A 24,592-nucleotide genomic window follows, 5' to 3' on the forward strand; every position below is an offset into this window, starting at 1 on the left:
CAAACATCTGTAAATCTTTGGCTAAGACACAGATTTCTCTCATTTGAGCTAACAGTGACGGCGTGATGGGAGATCCCTCACCTGTCCCTGCTTGTGAAAGACCTGAGCTGGGAGAGCGTGAAGGATCTGAAGCAGAGTGTAGACCCACTACAGCTCCACGTTCGTACTTAGACAGCAACACATTACTTAAGGTAGAAACTTTATATACTTATCAAACGCGCCTTCTCCTTTTCGCCTTTACAATTGCATGCATGTTTACGGGTGATCACAAGCGTGTACCACTGCGTAAAAGTGTTACGCCGCAAAGACAATGAAGACTCGGACGAAAGGAAATCTACACACACACACACAGCATCAGCGCTTATCTCGAAGGGCATACGCAACCCAATTACTGAGGTACATCATTTCACCCACATGCAACTGAAAGATACTGTAGATACTGTAGTCAGAGGAACTGAAACCGATGCTGTGGGTAAGGTGGAGCTGCTAGAGAGCAGCGAAGCCCAGATTACGATGTCGGAAAGGAAACAGAAGGCGGACACCTGGGCCTTGTCACATCTGGGCCGACAACGATCAAGAAAAATGGCGGTGAAAATGGGGGAGGTAGAGACTCTTCCTCTTAAATGGTCCAAAACAGCATTCCCTCTTCACCGAGGACACGCGTCTCTGAATGTTTGATGAAGAAGAGTGTGTGCAAACTTCCCTCCATTCTCTTACACAGGTTATTGCGGTGCCCCCGAGCCCACCCATCGTAACTTCAGCACTGCCCGACGCTCTCACTTCCATACGTGTGAGCCGAGCATATGATTGGTGTTGGGAGTTGATGCCCCTCCCATGGGCTGCCCGTATCCCATCATGCTGTTGGTACCGTAGAAGTTCATACCGGCCATGTGGTGAGTCATCTAAGGGAAAAACACAAACACACAAGCCTGTAATGCAGGTCCAGCACACTGACGCAGGCAAATTTCACTAGCTGCCCTGTTTTTCAGCGAGGCTAGTTCCATGCATCAGTGTAGGGGAGAGAGGGATACAAACCACCATATTTCAAATGTTGGTAGTATTTAATCAAATTTGACAGCATCTACCTTGCATTTATTGTTTATGAACAATTCAGTCAAAACCAAATGTGAGGATATGGAACCAAAATGGTTCTTTTTGGAACTTTTTGTAGAACTATTCATTTAAGTGTATGATTACTAAAAAGAAGCTGAGGGGGTATGGACTTTACTCAGGAAAGCTTTGTCATAACAATGCATTAAAACTAACCCAGTCATGCGGAGGCTGCCCTTTCACCTGGTAAGCTCTCACTATATGTTGCAAAGCCCATAGCAGCATTAAATTCAATGTAATGTGCTTTCTGTAATTAAAGCATACTAAAGTGTAGTGGGTAATAACACTGCCCTCCCTGTGGTAGACTAGTACTTGATTCCAGGCAAGAATGCCACACACCAAGAAGAGTACTCTGGAGTCCAAAGACTCCAGACTGGGGTTTGGGTCCCTAACTGGACAAGCTCTAGACACTATACTAAACTATACTAAGTCTTAGCATGATTCCAGACTTGGGTAAGAGTTCTGAGGTTACATCAGCGTAATGTAAACATAACTGGGTTTTCAAAAAAAAGATACATGTGTAGTATGTAGGTACATATATTATTAAATATGTTTGTGGCTGAGCATGGAACACAGAATTGCAAAAGAAATCTCAGAAAGCAAACAGTTGGATAATAAGGTACACCTTAAAGAAAATGACCTGAAGCAAATTAAGTATATTTTGTAGTGCAGGTAATGCAGCTCATATTTACCAGTCTGTACACTAACTGGTGTTAAATCACATATGCCTGTGTTATATATTTATACAACATACTATTTTATACCAATATCTATAAATCCCATACTCAGCACTGCAGGTTAGTTCCTACCTGTGCAAGGTTCCACTGTAGCTGCTGGGCCTGCTGCACTGTGTATGGCTGTTGAGGGAGTGCCCCCACACCTCCTATTACACCGCTCTGCACTCCCATCATGCTCCCCTGCACTCCCGCCATATATGGATTGGGGGCAGCCACCGCTGACTGCGCCATGACGCCTCCTTGCCCCAGCATGTTTACCTGTGGGGCCATCATGGTTCCCATCATGCCTTGCTGGGTAGGCATGGCCTGGTAGTGCCCATATCCAGCAGCAGGGGCATAGCTCATCGGAGTTGCTCCCATGTACATGCCAGCTGCAGACCACACACACACACACACACACACACACACACACACACACACACACACACACACACACACACACACACACACACACACACACACAAAATGAAGCAGCTCCTAACTCTTAGCATAGTACTTTAATCATTTTAAACTCATGAAAGCCTTACAAATTAATTTGATGACTTTGACGTCATGTTATATATATGTCAAATCATGTTAAAACAATAATCTCATTATATATTATTTGACACATTTGCTTTATCTTTATATTTGATAAAAATATCCTTTATTTACCTTCACAACTTATCTCATGTTTCTTAATGTTTTCGGTAGGCATCACTGCTACTTGTACCGTGTATGACCATGTGTGTGACAAACTTTGACTTTAGACCTTGTGATTAGGGCCACCCCAGCGCACAGGGAGCAACGTGCCATAGGACACAGCATAAATAGGCATGGATGCTGGTCCCAGTGACAGAACAAGCAGCCTTTTGGTCTCAAGACAGTTTCTCTAACTTTTAGACCACTGCTGCAGAGATTCCCGCAGTTGGGGTTTGCAAGGGTTAGCAAAACCAAAGTGCAACGGCTGAGCTGAGCCCAGGGTGAACCACCTTCGAGATCATGCCACCACCCCTGTTTGGTAAGCATCTGCCTTAAAAATTTGATCTCCACCTTTAGAATATAATGAATTCTGGATATACATTTTATTATAACTTCATTTTTAATGCCACATAGCTTTCTCTGTCTTTTTAAATCTTCTACAGCTCTGTTCATCAGTCTGGACACACCTTAACCAGCTTTTTAATCAGTCTCTTACTAATGAAAGACTGATGAACATTAAAAGAACATTAAAATCACTGTATACATTTATTTGGCTTCAAAGTAGTTTTATATTGTTGTAAAAAATGAATTATTTTGATATGTTCTGGTTTCTTACCATGAGCAGCCATGTTAGTCTGAGGTGTGACGCTGCTGTACAGGGACAAGATAGAGTCTTTGGACATTTTCTTGCTGCTCTCCTCACTTTTGGCAGGTGGGTCCAGAAAGAGGCTGAGGTTCTCTGGTACTGAAGCTGCTACCCGGCCTTTGGGCATGGAACTGGCAATGGATCCGGAGCCAGGCTATAGCAGGACAATAACACACTATTACACCTCAGCGAAGCCACATCTACTGCTATCTGCATTACTCAAGGTATAATCTTGGTTCACGTCTCCAAACATCACAGTTTGTCTCACAAAGAATCTGTACAAGTAAAACCCTTACTGTGCTCTTGGCCGAGTTAGAGTTGGCGGCAGGTAAGGAGCTGAACAGATCCAAAGCAGGGCTCTGCTCAGGACTGGCCTTTCCATTTGCCACAGGCACTGGAGGAGCATCTACAAAAAAGACATCCATGTAAAAATCACACTGGAGCAGCCAGGAATAGCCATATTATACAATTGTATATTGCATTTTTAACCATTTTGTCCTTACAATGTACAGTCAAGCCAGAAATTATAGACACCCCTTTCACCTTCTCCATGTTTTATTTGTTACTTATTCTACAGTAGATTTAGTTCATTTTTTTGCCTCAAACATCTACACAATAATTGCCAATAATTAAAAAGTGAAAACAGGTTTTTAGAAAAAATGCCATTTTATTTGACCAACAAAAATATTTTTTAAGGGTTAGAAATCTGAACACGCCCTTAGACTAATACTTGGTTGATGCACCTTTGGCAGCATTTCTAGCTTTAAGGCATCTTGGAAAAGAAGCAAAGAGCTTGGCACACTGGTTTCTGGACATTTTTGCCCATTCCTCTTGGCATATCAGACAGGTTGGACTGGGAGCATTGGTACACAGCCATTTCCAGCTCTTTCCACAGATGTTCGATTGGATTCAGTTCTGGGCTTTGACTGAGCCACTCAAAGACATTCATACTTTCTCTGAAGCCACTCCTTTGTTCTCCTTTGTTGTCATGTTGAAAGGTAAACTTTTACCCCAGTCTGAGGTCCAGAGCGCTCGGGAGCAGGTTTTCTTTTAGGACCCCGGTGTACTGTATTCATTTTACCTTCCATCAGGACTTGGGCCCCCCGGCCCAGCTGCTGAAAAACATCCCCACATTATGATGCTGCCACCACCATGCTATTGATGGCATTAGCCAGGTGACGTGCAGTGCCTTTTGCTGCTTAGTATTCAGGCCAAAAAGTTCTCAATTTCGGTTTCATCAGACCAGAGAGGGTCCTCTGGCCACTGTTCCATGAAGGTGATCTGTCAGAAAATTGATGATCTTCTAAAAGGTTCTCCCATCTACACAAGGTTTCACTGGAGCTCAGTCAAACTGACCCTCTGGTTCCTGCTTACCTCCCTGGCCAGGCGGTCTTTCCCAGATCACTCAGTTTGGTCGTGTGGCCAAGTCTAAGAAGATTCTTGGTGGTTCCAATCTTCTTCTATTGACGAATGATGGTGGCCACTGTGGTCTTTAAGACCTGTAAAGCTCTAACAATTTTTCTGTACCCTTCTCCAGATCTATGCCTTGACACAGTCCTGTTTCTGAGGTCTGCAGATAATTTCTTCGACCCCATGGCACAGGCCAACTGTAAGACCTAACATATGCAGGTTTTGGCACTCCCCAATCATGTCTAATTGGTGGAATTGGTGGACTCCAATTAAGTTTCAGAAACATCTCAGGCAATATCAGTGGAAACATAAATGCACCTTGGCTGAGTGTCATATCAAGGGTGTGAACACTTTGATATGATTTCTAATAAATTAGCAGAAATGTTTGTGTAGGAGTTTGTAACAAAAAATTTAAACTTTTGTATTCTGTTGTAGAATAAGCGTGTAATGTAATAAAACATGTAGAAGGTAAGTTTGAGACATGTAGAATGTCATCAAGATCCAAACCCAAAAAATAAATACACAACAGAACGACATTTTAAATGTCTTTACTTCATAATGGCTAAGTCAGGAACTCAGCATGGAATGATCTAAAGCAGTCCATTGCATCAAGATTTAACATAAAAACTGGACCAACTGACATTTCACTAGTTATTAAATATTAGTTTTTCCATTAAGCCATGATTGTTTAAGCCATTAGTTGACTAATAAGAATATGGCGATGTACAGTACTGCTTGTAATCACATGGCTGTTTCTATTTATTTTTATAATGCATAAATTCTACACTTTTCAGAAGCCATTCATGCAAAAAATACTGATCATTCCTGTTTAGTGTAAATATGGATAGAGGGACAAACATTACCTAATCCCAAAAGGTCATTTACTGACTGGGACTGTTTCTTTGGGCTGTTCCTGAATTGGTGAGGTTCCTCTTTCTTCTACAAGACAAAGGTACAGTTATACTGGGTCACTGCACAATTCTCTCTCAAAATTAAAATGGTCTGATACACATCAACAAACACAACTAACCAGTTTCATCTTTTCAAAAACAACAGGTGCCTCTTTTGTTACTGCCTCACTCTTCTCTTTCTGTAAAGTGTGAATAGAGAGAATAGACATGTTAAATTAATTATGACTACAACCCAGTAAACAGGAATTTTGGTTATGTTAAGTGTAGACTCACTCGAAAAGCTTGGATGTCAATGCATTTGTCCATGTATTTCTTCTTTTCGTATTTGTCTCGGATGAACAACTCTGCAGATCTATTCAAGAGGGCTTAAAGAAAACAATGGCAATAAAACACCAAGTGTATATTAAAATTAGGAATGTCTCGATCCAGTCCAGTCAATCGATCCATCTATCAGTGAAGTGCCCTCTTCAAATGATGGCTGTTTAAAGAACCTAATCGTTAAAACACTCCAGCAGGAGCACAGTGCACCTTTCTTTGGTTTTAGACCAGCACTGAATAGTGCATGTAGAACCGTATACTATAAAATAGTTACTTCACATCAGTAGTTGCCGAAAAACAAAGATCTCAGTTCAGAGTGTGTACCACCACACACACACGCACACACACTGTGATTTTACTGCAGTGCTTTTAAGTAACTGGAAGATGAATGATCAGGGAGGCTAGTCAGACTGTTTCATAACATATTAAACACTATAAAATCAGACATCTATGTATTTATTTTAAATAAATCAGTGCAGAATATCACATTATATAAAACTGTTTACTTGGTGATTTTCCTGCATTAATTCATAGCACATCTAACTTAAATTGTGTATCTGTGTTTCTATTAAAAAATGACAAAGATGGGATCGGTATCTGCTGAGTATATAAATGTGTACAAATCATGCCAAGTAGAGCATTATCAGAGAAGGATACTGGTCTGTCTCCGGGCGCTGGAAGCACTCAGGTAAAAAGGCCTCATAGAGACGGCGTGCCTTGGCATTCCCCATTTCCTGCACACACTACATTAAAAACAATAATAATAAATAAAACCAGCAGCAGCTTCATACATTAGAGCATAGAACCAATCAAAATATTCAAAATATCCAACAGAATCCAGAAAGTAATGCTATGCTGCCATGAAAAATGCCTATTCACAAGACAGGTCCCTGGTCAGTCTGATAAATCTGTAGGTGGCAATGTACTTAGATAAGGAATTTCAGGTCTAAAGTAAATGTAAAAGTAAAACCACACTGGCTTGGCTGTAATGATACACTCTATTTTGAACAAAATTTGAAAGATATGAAAAATGATAACTGCCTCTACATTGTTGTCTGGGAAGAAACAATAGGTGTATTCGTACCACAAAGCAACTGTTCGGTACACACAGTTGCACAGAGAATACACAATCAACATGACGTGAAACCAAATTTCCTAAGCACAAGTTCCACCCAGAAATCCTTTGTTGTAAGCCAATAGCAACAGAAGGCTTGGATTTGCAGGGTACTGTGGGAATTGTAGTGTGTATATAAGTAGCGTTATGGTAACAATACTCTTGTTGTCTACCCCCCAACCCTTTTCTTTCTTTTTCCAGCTTACTTCAACGCAAAATTACAGGGGATCGGACAGGGGCGGTGCGTTGACATTACTGGACAGTTGTAGGGTGTTGTAAGCTGTGCTGTCCAAACAGCAGAGAACACCAACACGTGACATTTACATTTATGGCATTTGGCTGGCGCTCTTATCCAGAGCAAGGTTACTCGTATTACAGAGGGGGCCAATGCAGTTAGGAGTCTTGCCCAAAGACTTAGTGGTGTAGCACAGCATAGTGACCCAGACCGGGAACCCCAGTCTCCCAGGTGGTGTGGGAGCTCACTGGCAGATAGTGGTGTTATCGGTTGTGCCAAGGTGAGCCACACCTTTGTGTACTGCCCCACCCCTACTGTGTTGCATGGCCTACTAATCAAACAAGACTTGAGAGACAGTAGGAGCACAACATGAACGTTCTGGGATGGATGCTGGTTGTTTCCAACTTAAAATGTTCAAACACTGCAACTGCATCAGACACTATAACGCCCCAGCGTTCCAGCATGATTTTTGAGGTGCATAATGTCACGTTTTTGCATCGCAAGATCAGATTTTGCATTGGTACACATATTAAATTGTACATACAAACGTCGACTCCTAATTGATCTCATAACTGACCCAAAAGTGACCCAGAGAGAGGAAACACAAAAGACAAACAAAAAACAAATGGATCCCTTAATCTTTCCCTATTTGAGTATGATGCCAACTCCAAAATTGAGTACCTGAATTTGTTCCTGCGTCCACTGGTCCAGGTTGACAGATTTCACCCGGGATATGTGTACACCAAGATTCCGGTGGATACCTGCACATCGGATACAGATGAAGATTCCCAAATTCCATGATGCCCATCTTGGACCTGATGAAGTACATGAGAGAAAAAGAATTGCATGTGTTTTTATTCACAGGCAATGCTAGATGACTCAAACTCTCACTCCTTTCTTTGGCTCAAAAAGCAGTCCGATTAATCAGGGCCGAGTACAGTCATAGACCGGGAAACAGAAGTGTGTCATGCTTTCAGTTTTACACACCATGGTGTACTGGCAAGTACGGAGAACATGGAGAAAGAGCACAGCAAGTGTGTGAGTATGTATTTGTCACGATTTTGCTAAAGTCTGGACTCCAAAGTCTGCTCCTTTTCTCCATCTCACCCCCCCTCCCTCCCTCACCTGACTCAATTCACGACACAGCACACTGAATGACTCTTCGTAGGCTGGTGGGAGGACCAGTGTGCTTGACACTATCCTCAGCCTAGCGAGAGAGCTGTGACTCAGACCGGAGTTGTGGGTTTGTGTGGGGCTTTTGCAGCGCATCTGTCTACTGAGGGTGTGCTGGGAACGCCAGCTGCTTGAGGGAAGAATAATGATCAGTCTCTTTTCCTTATTTGCCCTCCTAAAACAAATTATGTAACTGTCCTGTTCCAAGACATGAGGAGGCTTCAAAGAGAATGCTGGAGCTTGTCTCTCTCTCTCTCCTTTTTTTTCCTCTCTCTCTCCTTGAGTGGGAACTGCTAAGCTCCTCAGCCCTGGCAGCAGAACAGCGATGTTGGCCATTAGGTGGCAGCACCACGTTACTCATTATTATTTTGTGAAGGAAGCACACTGCACCAGCATGGCCCGGCTCATGTCACATTTCTTTTGGGTGTTGTGGCAACATTTCTGTCTGCTGATCTCTGTGGGAACACACAAACATAGAAAAGAAATAAAAAAATAACACTGGCGCTCCAAAACAAGAGCAGTGCCTTAACATAACCTGAAAACAATTCAAATTTATACAGAGAATAAACAGATTTGCTTAGATTTTGATCCAGGGCTGCTGGTACTCTTCATTTCTACTCTAATTAATGGTTGTTTTTTTGTCTTGTTTTTTTAAGAATTGAACATTTACATTAAGGGTTAGTTTCTCCCAACCGGTATTAAGCAAAGCTTTGAACTGAACTGCAGTGCCAGTGGTATCTTGCCTTCTGAAATCCCAGGAATCCTTGGCTCAGTCTTAATCTGTGAAACTGTCCCTTGGTGTTTTATGAACATTTTAGAATATTTTCCTTCAGAAAACATTAATAGGCTTATTTAAGTCAATTATGTAAAACATATTTAGCCTGAGCCCTATTTTGGAAATGTTCATTTTTTCAGTCTTGCATTTTTGGTGATCAAACTAACGCTTCTGGACAAAATGGGAAAACTGAAGAAACTGTTTTGTCAGTCCAGGAAAACTATAGAGGTTGTTTTGGTGAACATGATGTGTTATTAACTTTGCTTTACTCTAGTTTACTCTTCATTGTACCTGTACTTCTGTGCTGCTGTAATTACTTGGGATTAATAAGGGTTTCTATCTATCCATCTATACTTCCATCCATCAATCCATCTTTCTAAACATGACAAAGGATTTGATCAGATTCATAGTCAGATATAATATCAGTATGCATGCAAGTGGAAAGTTTCACATATCTGGTATTGCTGATGCATACGCTACATCTACTTTAAACGCAGTTGATGGAAACATCCATTCCATATAGCAGGTCTAAAACAGAATCTAAATTGATCAAATCCAACATTTATTTTTATTACAAATTTTATGAGACCCCCTCAATATCACAATGAAAAACCAAACACTATTCATACAGAATAATGAGAGACAAAGTTTGCCATAGCTCACTGCCTTCCACATATTTCCCATCAGGGGAAGTGACGTCACTGAGTACAGGTCACATATTGTTTTATTAGGACTGTTTGAAGAATTCATGCAACATAAAATACATACTCCGTATTACTAAAATGGCATATTTGACAGAAAACATATTATAGATATATCAACCTGTTAATATCGGAGTAATCGAAACAAAACTGAAAATCAGACTATTATTATTTCATGTTAATTCAAGCTCAATGTCGGAATCAGGAGGTGAAGACGGTCAATAATGTGTGGGATGGGATGTGGGTCACTTTTTTAAACAATTATCTGCTGATACAGATAGGATTGTGCCACCACTGTGCTTTCCAAGTTTTCAGTCCACATCAAGCTCAACCAATAGCTTGGGTTCCATAATGACCATCTCCTGCATTGTGGACTTTTAGGACAGTGGTGAGCATAACTACAAACTATAGTGGAACCATTCTGCATAGATCTTTCGGCAGTAAGCAGAGGAGTGATCTTTAGCTCTTTCCTGCACTGCTCCGACCTCAGATCAAGCTCGTTATTGTGACAGGGCAGAGAACCATGGTAAAGGGATATCCCCAAAGGGACACGCACTGCTGGCAAGGTCCAACTAAGAGAGAGAGCTCTGCTCTGGCTCCCCTTCAACGTGTCTTTCTCCGCTGATCCCTTCTTTCTATCTGTCTGACCCTTGCTTGTGGGCTGAGGTAATCAGCTTGCGGGGCATTACCGAAGGATACTGCCTGGAAGATGATGGCATGCAAGGCAGTGTTAGTGTGAATGCATGTGTGTTTGTTTATCGGAGAAAGGTAGGCCGTGCCAAAAAAAGAGATGTACGACAGAACATGTGAGCCTGTGATCAACTCCCACGTGGAGTCCAGCAGATTTTAGGCTGACTCACGGATCAGCAGGAGAAATCACACAGCACTCCACAGGAATACTGGCATGGGATGCAACGCATCATGCTAATCATCAGAATGTGGACTGTATTGGTGAGCAACTATAAGGGCTGAAATCTTTGAGAAATGTCTGCACTGTGACTCCAAACAGTAGTGAAGTAGTGTACAATAGCTGCTGGTCATAAACATCAGATTCCCAAACCTAGATTAAGTCTGGCTTTGGACTAAACTGTAGTGTCAGAGGTGACACACCACTGGATAGTCTAGGAAGTCTAGGCTTTAGGCCCAAGTGTTTCATTTCTCTATGTAAAAGTTAAAATACCCAGAGGTTCTGTTTAGCTTCTACCAACGCAACCAATCTCAGCAATGTATTTTTACTGCTGTGTGCATAAAAGCCTCCTAATTTGTATTTCTAGTCCTACATTTCCATTTACGGCATTTAGCAGACGCTCTAATCCAGAGCGACTTACAAAGTGCTTTGCTATTTACCCAAGAAAACCTTAGCTAGTTAGAATAGGCTAATAATTCAAAGATACCTCTAAGCTTTAGACACTACTAAACACAAGACAATAAGGTGACCATAGTACTCTGCGATTCGTCCAAGTATTCTCGGAAGAGGTGGGTCTTCGGTCTGAGTTTGAAGACCGTGAGTGACTCTGCCGTTCGGACACCCAGGGGAAGCTTGTTCCACCACTTTGGTGCAGGACAGAAAAAAGTCTGGACGCTTGTCTTCCACGGATTTTGAGGTATGGCAGGTCGAGCCGAGCCGTACTTGAAGCTCGAAGGGCTCTAGTTGCGGATCGGCTTTTGACCATTGCCATCAAGTATGGAGGGGCTGGTCCGTTCTTGGCTTTGTAGGCCAGCGTCAGGGTTTTGAATCTGATGCGGAAAGCAGCTACAGGAAGCCAGTGAAGAGAATGCAGCAGGGGAGTGACAGTCCTGCCATCTCTAAGACTACGTTCACAAAGCGGGTAAAAGTGGCCCATATCTGAACGCTTTCGTCATATGTGACACAGACATTTTATCTGCATGGCACTAAAACAAAAGCAGTTATACAAAAACAAGTCTTTACACCTTACTGTACTTATGAGTGACACACCAACCTCTCTGTGTTTTTAGCCAATACCCATGACGGTTTCGTGAGGGGCACTTTGACCTGTGGTCATCGGTGCTTTCTTAAAACTGCGCTTTAAGGGTCATCTTTAAGCCTAGCACCTGCTCACTTTGCCGGCTTTAGCTACCTTGCTTTGGGCACGAACAAAGCCACAGTCATTATCCCTGGTTAGCGTAGCAACTGATTTTATGACACCTAGCAGAGTCTGGCAGTGATCTGGATCCTGGTGAAAGACTGTCTTAGAAAAATCGCCTGCGAGTATCAAAAACACCACATTCTCAGCATTACTTGTGGGAAGGCTTTTGCTAGTGGGCGGAGTATAATTTTATTCTGGGGCATAAATGAAAATAATCTCAAATGTAACAGTTTTAGAATTGGCTTGTTATCCTAATTTTGGTTGTGCCAGATTTTCTTTTGAAGGAGGACACAGCAGTGTTTACTGTAGGTCACCGACATGTGCCATGTAAGCAGATTCTAATTAGTCAAGTCAGAGGCTTTTATTTTATTATATATTATTTAACTACGCCAAAGCAAAATCCTTACAGATACTACAAAATCAATCACAAAGCCCACAAAGGTTTTCCATGGACATTCCAGACACTGAACTTAATAATATCTACTCCCACACAGAATTTCAAGCAACAACACTAACAGATTAAAACAGTGAACTAGTCAAGAAGTCGTTTTTGAAAAATCTAGAGACTTCCCTTTTTTGCCCTGGCAGGGACAGTTTATGGTCTGAGGAAATACTGTGACAGTTCCCTGCAATACCCAGAAGCACTTTTACGGCATTCAGCAGAAGTCAGATTATTGCAGCAATTTTATTGCGTATACCATTTTTCAGAGACGCTCAGAAACTGGTCATATACTGCCAGTGTGACTTCTACAAATGCTAATTCAGCACCAGGGTGCATTTAAACCCACAGGATCAAACACAAAAACGAAGACAAAAGAGAAGAGAGATATAGAGATGGAGAGGTAAAAAGATGACTAAACTAAGAGGACGAAATGGAAGTCCAGATGGAGGTCCAGGATGGACTTTAGTTGTTTTTCTTCATTCGCCTGCTGCGATTCAGAGGGACAATGTGTGCTGAACGAACACTGATCCTGACAAACATAAACCAACACACGCACACACACAAACACACTACTGTTTAAAGTCCTGTTACCAAGTGATGGATACACATTCTCACAAAAGACAGCACACACACACACTGCTGTCATGACAAAACCTTGCATATGCCTGAAATGGTAAGCTTCCAGGAGGGGGGAAAAAAAAAAAAAAAAAAAAAAAAAAAAAGAATGGGCCTCCTTTTTCTCAAAACCCATATACTCAAGTTTTACAAAGATTCTGACATTCAGCAATGATCTCTTATTTGGGATTTGGTCATTTTACGGAGACAATACGATTGGTCATTATAAAAACATAGCTGTGATCAATAGACTTTTTGTTAGGACTTTTCTCAAGAACAATTACAAAATTCCAAGGGAACATGGACCACTTCTATTAATGCATTTGTTGTGAATGGGGGACTTAGAGGTTAGAGATGCAGGGTCTACCAGAACCAGAAGGTTGTCAATTCAATCCCCTGGACCAGAAACAAGAAGTAGGGGTTCTCCTCCTTCTTCAATATTTATGGCTTTAGCGAGGTACCTAATCCACAATTGCCCCCCATGGGCGCCAAGGTGGCTGCCCACCTTTCTGGGTGTGTGTGTTCATTGTCCCTAGTCACTAATGTGAGCGTGTGTGTCCACTGCCACAGGTGGGTTAAATATGGAGACTAAATGCCATTGTACTGCAATCCAATGGCTGTACAGTGTGTTCAAGTCTAATGAAATTTCCACACAAATGTTTCTAACACCTAATCATATGAAGCATAAACAAACATTAAAAATGCAACACAAATAAAACAGGGAGGAAAAAAAATGTGTATATATATTAATTATAATCTCACTTGGACACATGGCTAGGCATTTTCTCTTTGGTGCATCACTAACAATATGATCCAAGCTTTACAAACTCACACTCACAGGATCAAACCACAAGCAAGCACACACACCTGCTTGTAATACGCATTAACCCATATCCCTTCAGGCTCAACAGGCTCGGCGCATGCACAGCCATGAGAGTTAATAATCCTAGCGACCTCGCGGGCTACACCGGAGGGAGAGTGGAGGAGTCATGAACTGAAGACCTAGTTTCTGTCACTGAGCAGAGGGATCCTCACACTTCAATATTCTGCCCATGGTCGGCTTTGCTTGCTTTTCCATGTGCCAAAGGGATTCTCCAGTCTAGAAATAACCAGAGGACAGAGAACGACCCAGAACACCTCCAGCATGCATCCTGTCTAGCAGATGGACTTCATCGTTTATTCAGCAGAAAAAAAAACCTCTCAGATAAGGAAGCGCCTGAATTATGTAAACATATGCTGGCTATTTATCGTCATGCATGCGCCTAAGAGGAGGACAGCGTATGTATTTGTCCTGCAGCCAGAGCTAAGCCTGTGATCAGACTGTGCTCTCCATGACGCTAATCTCCAAAGCTGCTATGACACCTGGACACCACCACCGGTCATATCTCGGTTATGACATCTCATCAGCAGTGGCAACCAGCCTGAGCTATGGCCTTGCTCATTGTGCTCGCTCACTGTATTCTTGACAAGTGAATCATGAATAACAGATCTTTCTGCACTTATTTGGAGGTGTATTTATTGTTTTGGGGTGTATTCATACTTGTAGTTCATTTACCTTGATTCTGACCAAGCAAGAAAGACACATTGTTACAGTTTAGTCCTGGTTTGCTTTGCGTTTCGTCTCCGAACGACATGTGTAAGCAGTACACTGTAACTTTTCTGTGGCTGCATCCCAACGCTGTAGTGTGGAATGGCACCGCTAAACTAAAGCATCAGACAGAAGAAGTCAAAGCGTAGAAGCATGGGCTCACCAGAGCTCTGTGGTTGGCACTAGAGTTTGTTTACCTGAGCAGGTGGGCCTAGGCTCGCTAATTTAGTGCACACCAGAGGTCGAAAGGCAACGTTCACACTTACTCTAACGAACTGCACGAACAGAGCAGTCATACAGCGATCACTTTAATCGAACCAAAGCTGACAAGAATAAACACACCGTCAATAAAACCTATGCATTTAAATATACCTGCTTATTCGGCCTAGTTGCAGTTCAACTCCACTCATTAAAGCTGAAGCTGAAGGAGTGATTCACCCTGGACTGATTTCTGAACAAGAAACAACGCAACCACATGCACCACATATGTCCCAGTTGTGCCACCAAAAATGGTTCTGACCCATCGAGGCATGGACTTCACAAGACATAGCCAACATGAACTTAGTTCAGTAGCTGCACCAGTAATTCATTTGTGGGATCAGACCAGGCGGGCTAGCCTTCCCTTACCACAAGCATCAACGAGCCTTGGGTGACCATGACACCAGTTCAAAAGGTTTCCTTCCTTGGAGCACTTACGGTAGGTGCTGACCACTGCGTATCGGGATCACCCCACAAGACCGGCTTTGCCTTCACAATTTGGCTCTTATCAAAGTCTCTTAAGCCCCTTTTTCAGACATGCACGGTAATGTATGTGTGAACCACCAGCCGCCTCGTACAAAGACAAAACTATTGGGACACCTGCTCATTTGTTGTTTTCTTCTACAAATCGAAGGTTAAAAAATAGAGCTCATCCTGTATTTGTTGGAGTAACTGTCTCTACTGTCCAGGGAAGGTTTTCTACTAGATTCTGGACCACTGCTGTGAAGATCTGATTTGCATTCAGCGACAAGAGCAGTACTGGATGGAGCACCATCATTCCAGAGAACACAGATCCACTATATACCCCTCTAGCCCATGCCTGGCATTAGGCATGGTGCCAATAGACTCATGATAATCTGCTCAAGAGAGTACTTTTCTATTGGCAATACTTCTCTACAGAGACTAGACCCGCCGTTTGTGAGCATTTGCACATCTGGTACATAAATTGTAATGCGGTAAAGGACGTGTTCTGCATCACAAATAAAACAAGCTTTAGAGAATGAATATCTGTGTATCTGTAACTGCACATGTACTGCTCATAGAGGAAAAACAGAGAGGGGCTCAGCAGGACGGTCCACTCCCCATTCTCATCCTCATTACATCCTCTGTTCACTCCTCAGCCTGCCGGGTGATATCTCCATGACAACCCTGGAACAAGAGAATGCAAATGAGCATCCGTGCTGAGGTGTTCTGGCAGGAAAGGTCAGCTGCAAAACCACTTCCTTTATTCACCATGTCTGTTTCACTTCCTTTTTTTTTGCTTTTCTCTCTCTCTCTCACACACACACACACACACACACACACACACACACAGCTGAGAATTAAGGAAACACAGAAGAGCAAAAGATCCTCAGCAGCACTTTTAAAAAGAAAAAGCTGAGACAGGAAATGCTGAGATAAGACAACTTCCCAAAAAACTTTACAATACAGTCGCATGCAGTTTGGGCACTCCAAGCGATCAGAGTCTCAGACCTTAATATCAAAGCTTTATCAATGCGTCAAGCTCTTAATAAATGAATAAATAAATCTTATAAATGAGTCAAACACCTCAAATCTTGTCTCAACAATCAACCGCCATGGGCTTCATGAGAGCAGCTGGCTAGCGATATTGGGGGAAATAAATAAGTGAATAAATAAATAAAAAATATATATATTTTGTATATAGATTTGGAAAAAAAAAAATATATATATATATATATATATAAAAAAGAAAAACTTCAAAGAACAACTTAAAGCACAAATCAAAATGCTTACACTTGCAGCAGCTCCTAGCATGTTTCAGCCCAGTCAAGCACACACCACGCCCACCAGACTCAGGGAATTAATTTTATTCTTATATTTTAGTTTAGTATTTTATATTCAAGTATTTGAATATATCGAAATACTTTCAAACAATATTCCTGAAAGTTCTTTGGCAGCTCCGACACATATGTTTGTGTATTTATTTGTTTTTAATCTTTGTTGAATGTACTCCTACGGTACTGCCAATGAACTCACCCATTCGTAGCTCCCCCTAGCACTAGCCATGCTCCTGACACTAGGAGGGTAAGGGCTCAACATACCTCATCCGATACTTGCGGAGCCAGCCAGCACTTCTCCCCGAACTGCCATTGATGAGGCACTGGCAGGCAGCCGACGCGCTCTGAGGAAAGCACCCCTTTACCAACAAATGCCTGTACTGGCCAACATTGCTCACGAGTGATACTTTTTACCGGTCACCAGCACACGTCGGTTCCTTGCTTCTCTCAATAGTCTGCTTAATTCAGTTGGGAGGCTTCCCCCTCACATGCTCGCTCTGTGGCACAGTAAGCCAATATTTATGCACATATAAACCGCCAGTCAAGTTTAGAACGCCATATTCGTTGGTTTAACTGTTCGACTAAGCAACGCTACAGACTGCTGCTACCCGAACTACAGACATTTTTTGACTCGACTGCTACAATCTGTTGTTCAAGCCCCTCACTGTTTCTCAGGCCTGGGAGACAACCATCTCGCACCTCCAGGCCTCTTGCTGTTGTGGGCTTGCACAATATTTATGAGCATTTTAGGACAGGACACTGTCTTTATCGTGTCACACAGTCCTGAAAAATAACACTATATCTCTTATACAAAAGAACTGGTCTAAAAAAAGTGTGCTGTACAAACAGGAAGAAATGAATGGCATCTCACAGCATAACACCTCGCAGCATGAGTTGCTAATCAGGTCTAACAGTGGAGTGATGCTATATAGTAACATCGCCAGGAGGGAAATGCAAAGACTTGATACTACTGCAAAGCTTACTTCACAGAAAACTCAGAAGAGAGACGTCTTTCGGCTGCAAACGAACAGGCCTAGCTAGACTGAATCAGAGGTTTTGTAGATTGGGTCATTCAACTGGATTTGGCACCACCAACCGCCACCCAAATGGAAACGGAGGCTTTGCACTCAACATCCATCATCGAGAGCTTCTTCTTTTATGCCTATGCAGAAATTCAAAGTCTGAGTTTTGCACATAAATGACTAATTAACCTTCCCTGACCGCACTGTGTAATGCACTTCTCTTTGCTTTAATCCTGAACAGAACCACGTCCCAAGGTAATGGCACTAGAACACATGGAGCCTCAACAAAAGGCATTTATTTTGCAAATACGTGGCATCAATCCAGCATTTTCTTTCATGTTTATGCGCTTTGCTTTCAGGGCCTGAATCCAATTCTGGAAGGCCTGCCACAGTGTGTGTGTGTGTGTGTGTGTGTGTGTGTGTGTGTGAACACTGCACAACTTTATTTATGATCATGGTTTTGGTACTAACACAGTTTTAGCATCACATACTGAAAGTGTTTTCCTTAAGCTCTCATTTCTTTCTAACCCCCAGAATTATACTCCAAAACAATAAAACAAACATGGGAACTGTTTACTGCTCATATTCAGATTCTAACTGTAAACACATAGTCCTGGATTGGGTATTTCACACTTCCCCTAGGAGTTTTGCTAAACAACTTGGAATCATACAATACACTCCTTCAACCTGCTGCTGCTGAACCAAACAGAACACGACCCCAAGACACACGTCTCACATTGGCAGATTGGTTCCACCATTTGAACTGACCAAAAACTGTGGAATATATATATATATATATATATATATATATATATATATATATATATATATATATATATATATATATATATATGTATGAACACCTTTGGGTGAGGTCGTGGATGGGATGACGGAATCAGTGAGAGACTGCAGAGAAAGTTGGAGGTAAGGAGATTTAGATGTAATCTATTAAGTTCTAAACTGTTCAGTAATTATTAGACTAGAGCTGTCAAATTAATGCAATGTGATTTTGATTAATTAAGCACAGAAAAAAAGAATGCCTTAAAATATTAATACTAATTAATCGCCTTCCTTGGTGCATCAGTTACAGTTCCGGTCACTATAACATGATGGAGGCCAAAAAAAGGTACATTTACCTTATATATATATATATATATATAGCCAAGCTAGCACGGTGCCAGATGCTAAAGCTAGCAGCCAACCTCATCAAGCTACACTGGATCAAGCTAAGCAAGTCTACCTGTGACCGACTTACAAACCCGATGGCAAAATGGACAGCCATGGACTGCAGACCAGTGCTAGCTGAGGTTTTATAGACCGCTCATAAGCTGCCGTCAAGGTGCACAACAATGTGTAAAAATGCCTGGTATGTATAAATCTTATGTTTTGCCATTAATTAAGTTATTCATTTATTGATTTGCTCATCTGCTAAAATTCATGTGAACTGTAAATGTTTAACACTTCTGTAGTGATGAATGTGATTAATTTAAAGTAATAAATCACAGAGCCTGTAATGAATTAGAATATTATTTTTTGATCACTTGCCAGCCCTAGTTTAGACGCGTTTAGTTTTGTGACATGATGATCACACTGAAAGTCGATCAGCGACTGGTTTGAGCCCCAATGATCGGTACACCTCTAATATCCCCATTATTACCTCACCTTAATCCCACTAGGAGCTCAACACTGAATTCTGACGTCACTGCAGAAGTTTAGGTGCCCGAAACTTGTCAAGACTCGGCATGGCATTACCCAACTGCTCTCCCAACTACAGCCGGTTGCTTATCTGTGCTGGTACTTGGCACTCGCTCCTAAAGGCCTGCGGTCATTGTACACATGGCCCAAGGACTATTAATGACATGAGCAGTGTGTACACACACACACACACACACACACACACACACACACACACACACACCTGGCCCCAAGAAAGCACAGGGCCTGCCATGCCTCCAGGCCAACAGAGGACTTTACTCAGCCTGGCCGGACAGAGAGCTGAGTAAGCAGATTGACAGGTCAATGACAGTCCTGCAGAGTTATAGCTGAAACTAGCTGGCTGAAATACTGCGAGTGTAAACCGACAGAGATCAGTTTAGTCAACAGCATGTAGTAAAAGTGCATTGTTCTAGACAGCTGTCAGTTCCACTTTTATCTTCCTTCCCCTCGAGTGTACTTTCTGAAAACACAAAACACAAGTAAAGCATCACAACACCACAACTCCTCTATACACGAACAGGATGTGGGTTGTCAAAAGGCAGAGGAAGCACAGTGCAACGCACCCCGCCACTGTTTCTACACTATGTCAAAGTTTCTAGACATTTGCTGGTCTGGCACTTCCTCTAAAATCGAGGGTTATCAGGGTGCCACAAAATGGATTTATTGAGCATTTTATAGTTTTCCTTTGAGGAGTAAATATTAAAATATGAGACTTTGGTCGGGACAACAACTGCCCAGATGCAGTTTTACACATCCATGAAAACCTATGATTTGGTCCTAGAATCAACACAACAAACGAGCTGCCTTTTTTGGTGGGCTCATGAATGATCTCATGGTCTCTACTATGCAGGCTCTGGTTACAACATGGTGGTCAATTCCGGCTAGATTTGTATTGAACGGAAGGAATTGAAACCACAGCGTCCATATTTTGCACAGTTATTGGGTGAAACCGATCGGCTAGGATGACCCTTTAGCACGGATACCCATTCGTTTCCTCGCCCGGTTCATGTAGCAAGCCATTTCCCCACATCCTGGAGAAAGATTATCTCTGAAAACTAAACAGAAGAATCAGAAACAGCACATTTTCCCAAAGTAGCTGTTGTATTTCAGTGTGTATTAAAAGCTTAAGCTTAAGCTAGTTGGCTGGGTGTATGTAAATATGACTAGTCAAAACTGTTATGTAACAGTTTTGGGGTTTTGGCAGTGGCCTGTTTAACAGCCCTGTTTTTGGACGTGCTGGATTTTGTAAAAATTGGTTCATGGTATGTCACTTCCTTGTACAGATCTTTAAATACTCAATAAACCACCATAAACAGTTCCTCCCACCCGTCACCATGTGCTGCTGAAGCAGCCTAAACCCCTCAGGGAGATGTTCAAACACTGCTGTGAGGATTTGGCTGCATTTAGTCACAAGAGCATTAGTCAGGTCAGGTACTGATGTTGGAGGATTAGTTCTGGAGCCCCACTCCAACTTATCCCAAAGGTACTATTTGAAGCTCCATCACTCCAGAGAACACAGCTCCACTTTGGCTTTCTATCATCTCTCTGATGACACTTGGCTTGACTTGAGCATGGTGACCTTAGGCTCATATACAGCGAGTCCAAAGCTCGCTGTTCTACTGGCAGTGCTTTTCTATGGCGATTACACAAACTGCGTGCGTGGGCACTTGAACACCTGCGTCAGCAACGGGTGTACCTTAAAGTAGCTGAATTCACTCATCAGAAGGAGAGTCAGGATCTCTTCGGTCACAGAGTGGACCTGAAGCTCTATTATGGGAAATGCATCACAGTAAATCTCTTAGCTTAACTTGGGCACGGTGAAACAAGGCCTACAATTAGCTGTGCTGCACTGATTCACTGCCTGAGGGATTGCTTCCTTGGCTTGTTGGTAGGGCTGTATGGGGATCACCAAAATCATATTGGCAAAATCAAGTCTCGGCATCAGAACCACTTGACCAATATTTCAAATGGATGTTTGGTGACGTATCCAGAAGAGCTGAACGCTGGGCTACTTCCACTAAATGATCAAAGTTACATTTAATCATCCATCCATCCATCTGTTTGTTCGTCTTCTTACCTACCTCGTCCTGGTAAGGGCTGCGGTTTGTCCAAATCATTAGGTGCAAGGCAGGAATACCCCCTGAACAGCGCACCAGTCAATCACAGGACACCACACAGCCATTTACTCCCAATAGGGAGTGTCCCCTAGAGATAATTCAGCATGGCCAATTCATCTACTGTGTGTGTGTGTGTGTGTGTGTTTCTGGGAGGTGTAAGGAAACTGGAAAACCCAAAAGAAACGCAGACGCAGGAAGACCACACCAATCTCCTTACACACAGTGACTGGCACAAGGCTCAGGCTGTGCGACTACCTGCGGCTCCTCCATGCTGGCCTCTGCTTCATCCACTGCACATGAACAATCTTAGATACGACGACATCCCCAATAATAGGTTCTGCTAGAAATGTTGAATAAAGTCAGATCATTCAGCTGGATGGTGTTTGTGTGTCTAATTAATCTCCAAACTGAACATATTATTATCTCATATAATATCGTGATGCTAGACTCCTGCCACATCACCCACCCTTACCTTCAACACCTCGGACTAGTTGATCATGTAACTTACCTAGGAAGGCCTAGCTTTCATTTAATCGGCTGAAAATGCACAGACACAGGAGTGAGAAAGCAAAAACCTCGTATTTGTCTCCTCGGCTTGTAGAAACCTGCTCTCACTCACCTTTGGCTCGGCAGTCGGCACAGAACTTGTTCTCCTCCAGGGCGAGCAGGGAGGTGAGGACAGCCTGATAGCGGTCAACATCTTTCACAGATTTGCCTGTCATTCTCCAGCCAGCTGGGTTAACCTCTGCTCTCCTTCAATCCTACGAACAGTCGCCTGTCTGTGGTATCAAATGTCAGAGCAGCTCTTCTTGAGTGTGAGTGTGTGTGTGTGTGTGAGAGAGAGAGAGAGAGAGAGAAAGCCCAGTTTCTCCAGCAGCAGAAACGTAAACACAGCTGAATCTGGTGGCTGGGAGATGTCCAAATTAGCTGCGAGCGGCTAGCGAGTGTCGTAGCCGAGCGGAGGAAACCGTTATGTGGGCTTGCTGTGCTTCAACAGACGAGCGGCTCCCAAACAAACGACGCTGTGAATATCAAGACGGCATCGTTCGGCGTTAAAGTAGCCTGTCCTTGTTGTTCCCCGTAACGTTACTACTTCTCACCGCCGCATTAGAAACACAGCAACACAGCGACACAGCGTCTCCCTCTCTCGCCAGCCAACGCGGTGGTGGTGGTGGTGGTGGTGGTGCTGCTGCTGCTGCTGCTGCGACCGTCTTCCTGTTTCCGCTGGCACCCACAACAGCAGCCCTTCAAACTTCACCGCTTGACTTCGCCGATATACGCTGATCGCGAATTAAACGGAAAACAAGACCCACAGCTAACGACACACACACACATGAAAACACACCGGAGTCGCCCAAAGTAGTAAAATCACTGCTTTAAGGGGTTTTATGTGAACGCGTTTCAAGAGCTGGAGAAATGCTGCCATCTGCTGGAGGGACACAGCAGTACATACGCCATAGCAACACAAGGGAGGTGCTGGGTCTCGTAAACGCTCATGGGTCGCGGGTTCCGGTCCTAGTCCTTTTTTTATATATAAATATAAATATTTTGTTCCCCCTAAGTTTTCTCTTCATAACAATTGAAAAAACTAATTTGAAGTATTCTTTAAATATATAAAAATATATATTTTTATATATATAAAAAATCTTAATCGTATGATAACCTTACACTTGTCAGAACGTGAGTCTCCATGTTGATCAGTTTAAATACACGGTATGTCCAAATGTTTGCGGACACTTCTTCTAATCAATGCATTCAGCTACGTTAAGCTGCGCTCACTAGAGGGGTTAGAGGGGTATTCAGCCCCCCAGCATTGAGCTGTGGAGCAGTGGAACTGTGTTCTCTGGAATGATGGATGGTGCTCCATCCAATACTTTTGGGATGAGTTGGAGAGTTGGGGTAAGGCGGGGTGATCATCCAACATCCGGACCTCACTAAAGCTCTTGTCGCTGAATGCAATCAAATCCTCACAGCAATGCTCCACAATCTAGTAGAAAGCCTTCTAGCCTGGACAGTAGAGACAGTTACTCCAACACAAGCAGGATAAACTCTGCAATACCCTTGATTTCGGAGGAACCAATGAATACTCAGGTGTCCCAATACTTTTGTCTAAATAGTGTACTGCTAGTTGAATTGGTAGAATCGTGTCGAACTGAACAGGATGAAACGTGGTGATCGTTCTTATAAAAGCTGATAGTGTCTACATAAGGAAAAGAGTGGCTTTCTGACCCTCACAACAGTTACCGTATTTCAGCGCTGAGTAATTCTGCCAAAAAACTACAATGCCCAAGATGCACTGCGCCCAGAGCTCTTGGCTGGTGTATTACCTGTTGAGGTCATTACTCAGCTAACAAAATCATGCCTTTGGGGAATCCTTACACCACTATGTAAAGTTACAAGGACGTTAAAAAATTACGTTACATGAACGTTATTTAGAAGTCGTTCATGGGACGTTTTTTTTCTGACGTCATCACAACGTTCCCAGACGCAAGAACGTCCCCGTTCTCATAAAAAGTACGTTTTTAGGACGTCATTGGAGTTAATATATTAATAATAAACTGTTAATATATTAATAATATTAAAAACTTTATATAATATAAAAAAAAATACCTTTTCGCGTAATGGTTTTGAGCAGTGCTAATTATATGGCTTTAAAAAACTTGCTTATCACTGCCTGAAAATAAAGCTTCTCTACTTTTTTTCATTTACAGTGAAGAGCAGAAATTGCCCAGCTGGTCTGTCCAGCTTAGCTTCTTTTGGTGCTTTAATATTCATGAGAATGATAATTAGGCTGATGCTCCACCCCCTCAGGGGTCCGCAGGCCTGTCCGGTTCTCACAGTGCTGGGCTCTGAGCTCCCTGAGTTCTCAGGGGCTGGCTGTACAGTTGGGTTACACCTCTCATCCCCCCTCTCAGGTCCCTGCAGCTGTGTATGTTCTCTTCCGCTCCAGGCACCACATACTCTCACACACATACACTCACCTTTCTCTTGGCCGGAACCTTTCTGTCCTGGGCTCAGAGGCCAGGAGAGGAGAGGCAAGGCGAGGAGCAGTCCCTGGGAGCAGTGGTTCTGAAGGAGAGAGGAGCCAAAAGTGAGCCTTCACCATGGCTGGGCAT

At 42.7% G+C, this 24,592-nt stretch overlaps 1 protein-coding gene across 1 annotated transcript; it reads right to left on the minus strand.

The window, feature by feature from the left end:
• Window positions 1–695: 695 nt before the first annotated feature.
• smap2 (small ArfGAP2) lies at window positions 696–22,845 on the minus strand. Its single transcript, XM_072675938.1, has 10 exons — window positions 22,096–22,845; window positions 7,844–7,977; window positions 6,471–6,556; window positions 5,769–5,847; window positions 5,615–5,674; window positions 5,448–5,523; window positions 3,471–3,580; window positions 3,145–3,328; window positions 1,920–2,218; window positions 696–902 (listed from the first exon to the last, which is right to left on the minus strand). The coding sequence occupies exons 1-10, from the start codon at window positions 22,196–22,198 to the stop codon at window positions 777–779; spliced, it is 1,257 nt and encodes a 418-aa protein (XP_072532039.1). The 5' UTR covers window positions 22,199–22,845; the 3' UTR covers window positions 696–776.
• Window positions 22,846–24,592: the final 1,747 nt, after the last annotated feature.

This window comes from Salminus brasiliensis, chromosome 3, assembly GCF_030463535.1.
Source record: "Salminus brasiliensis chromosome 3, fSalBra1.hap2, whole genome shotgun sequence".
Classification (NCBI taxonomy): domain Eukaryota; kingdom Metazoa; phylum Chordata; class Actinopteri; order Characiformes; family Bryconidae; genus Salminus; species Salminus brasiliensis.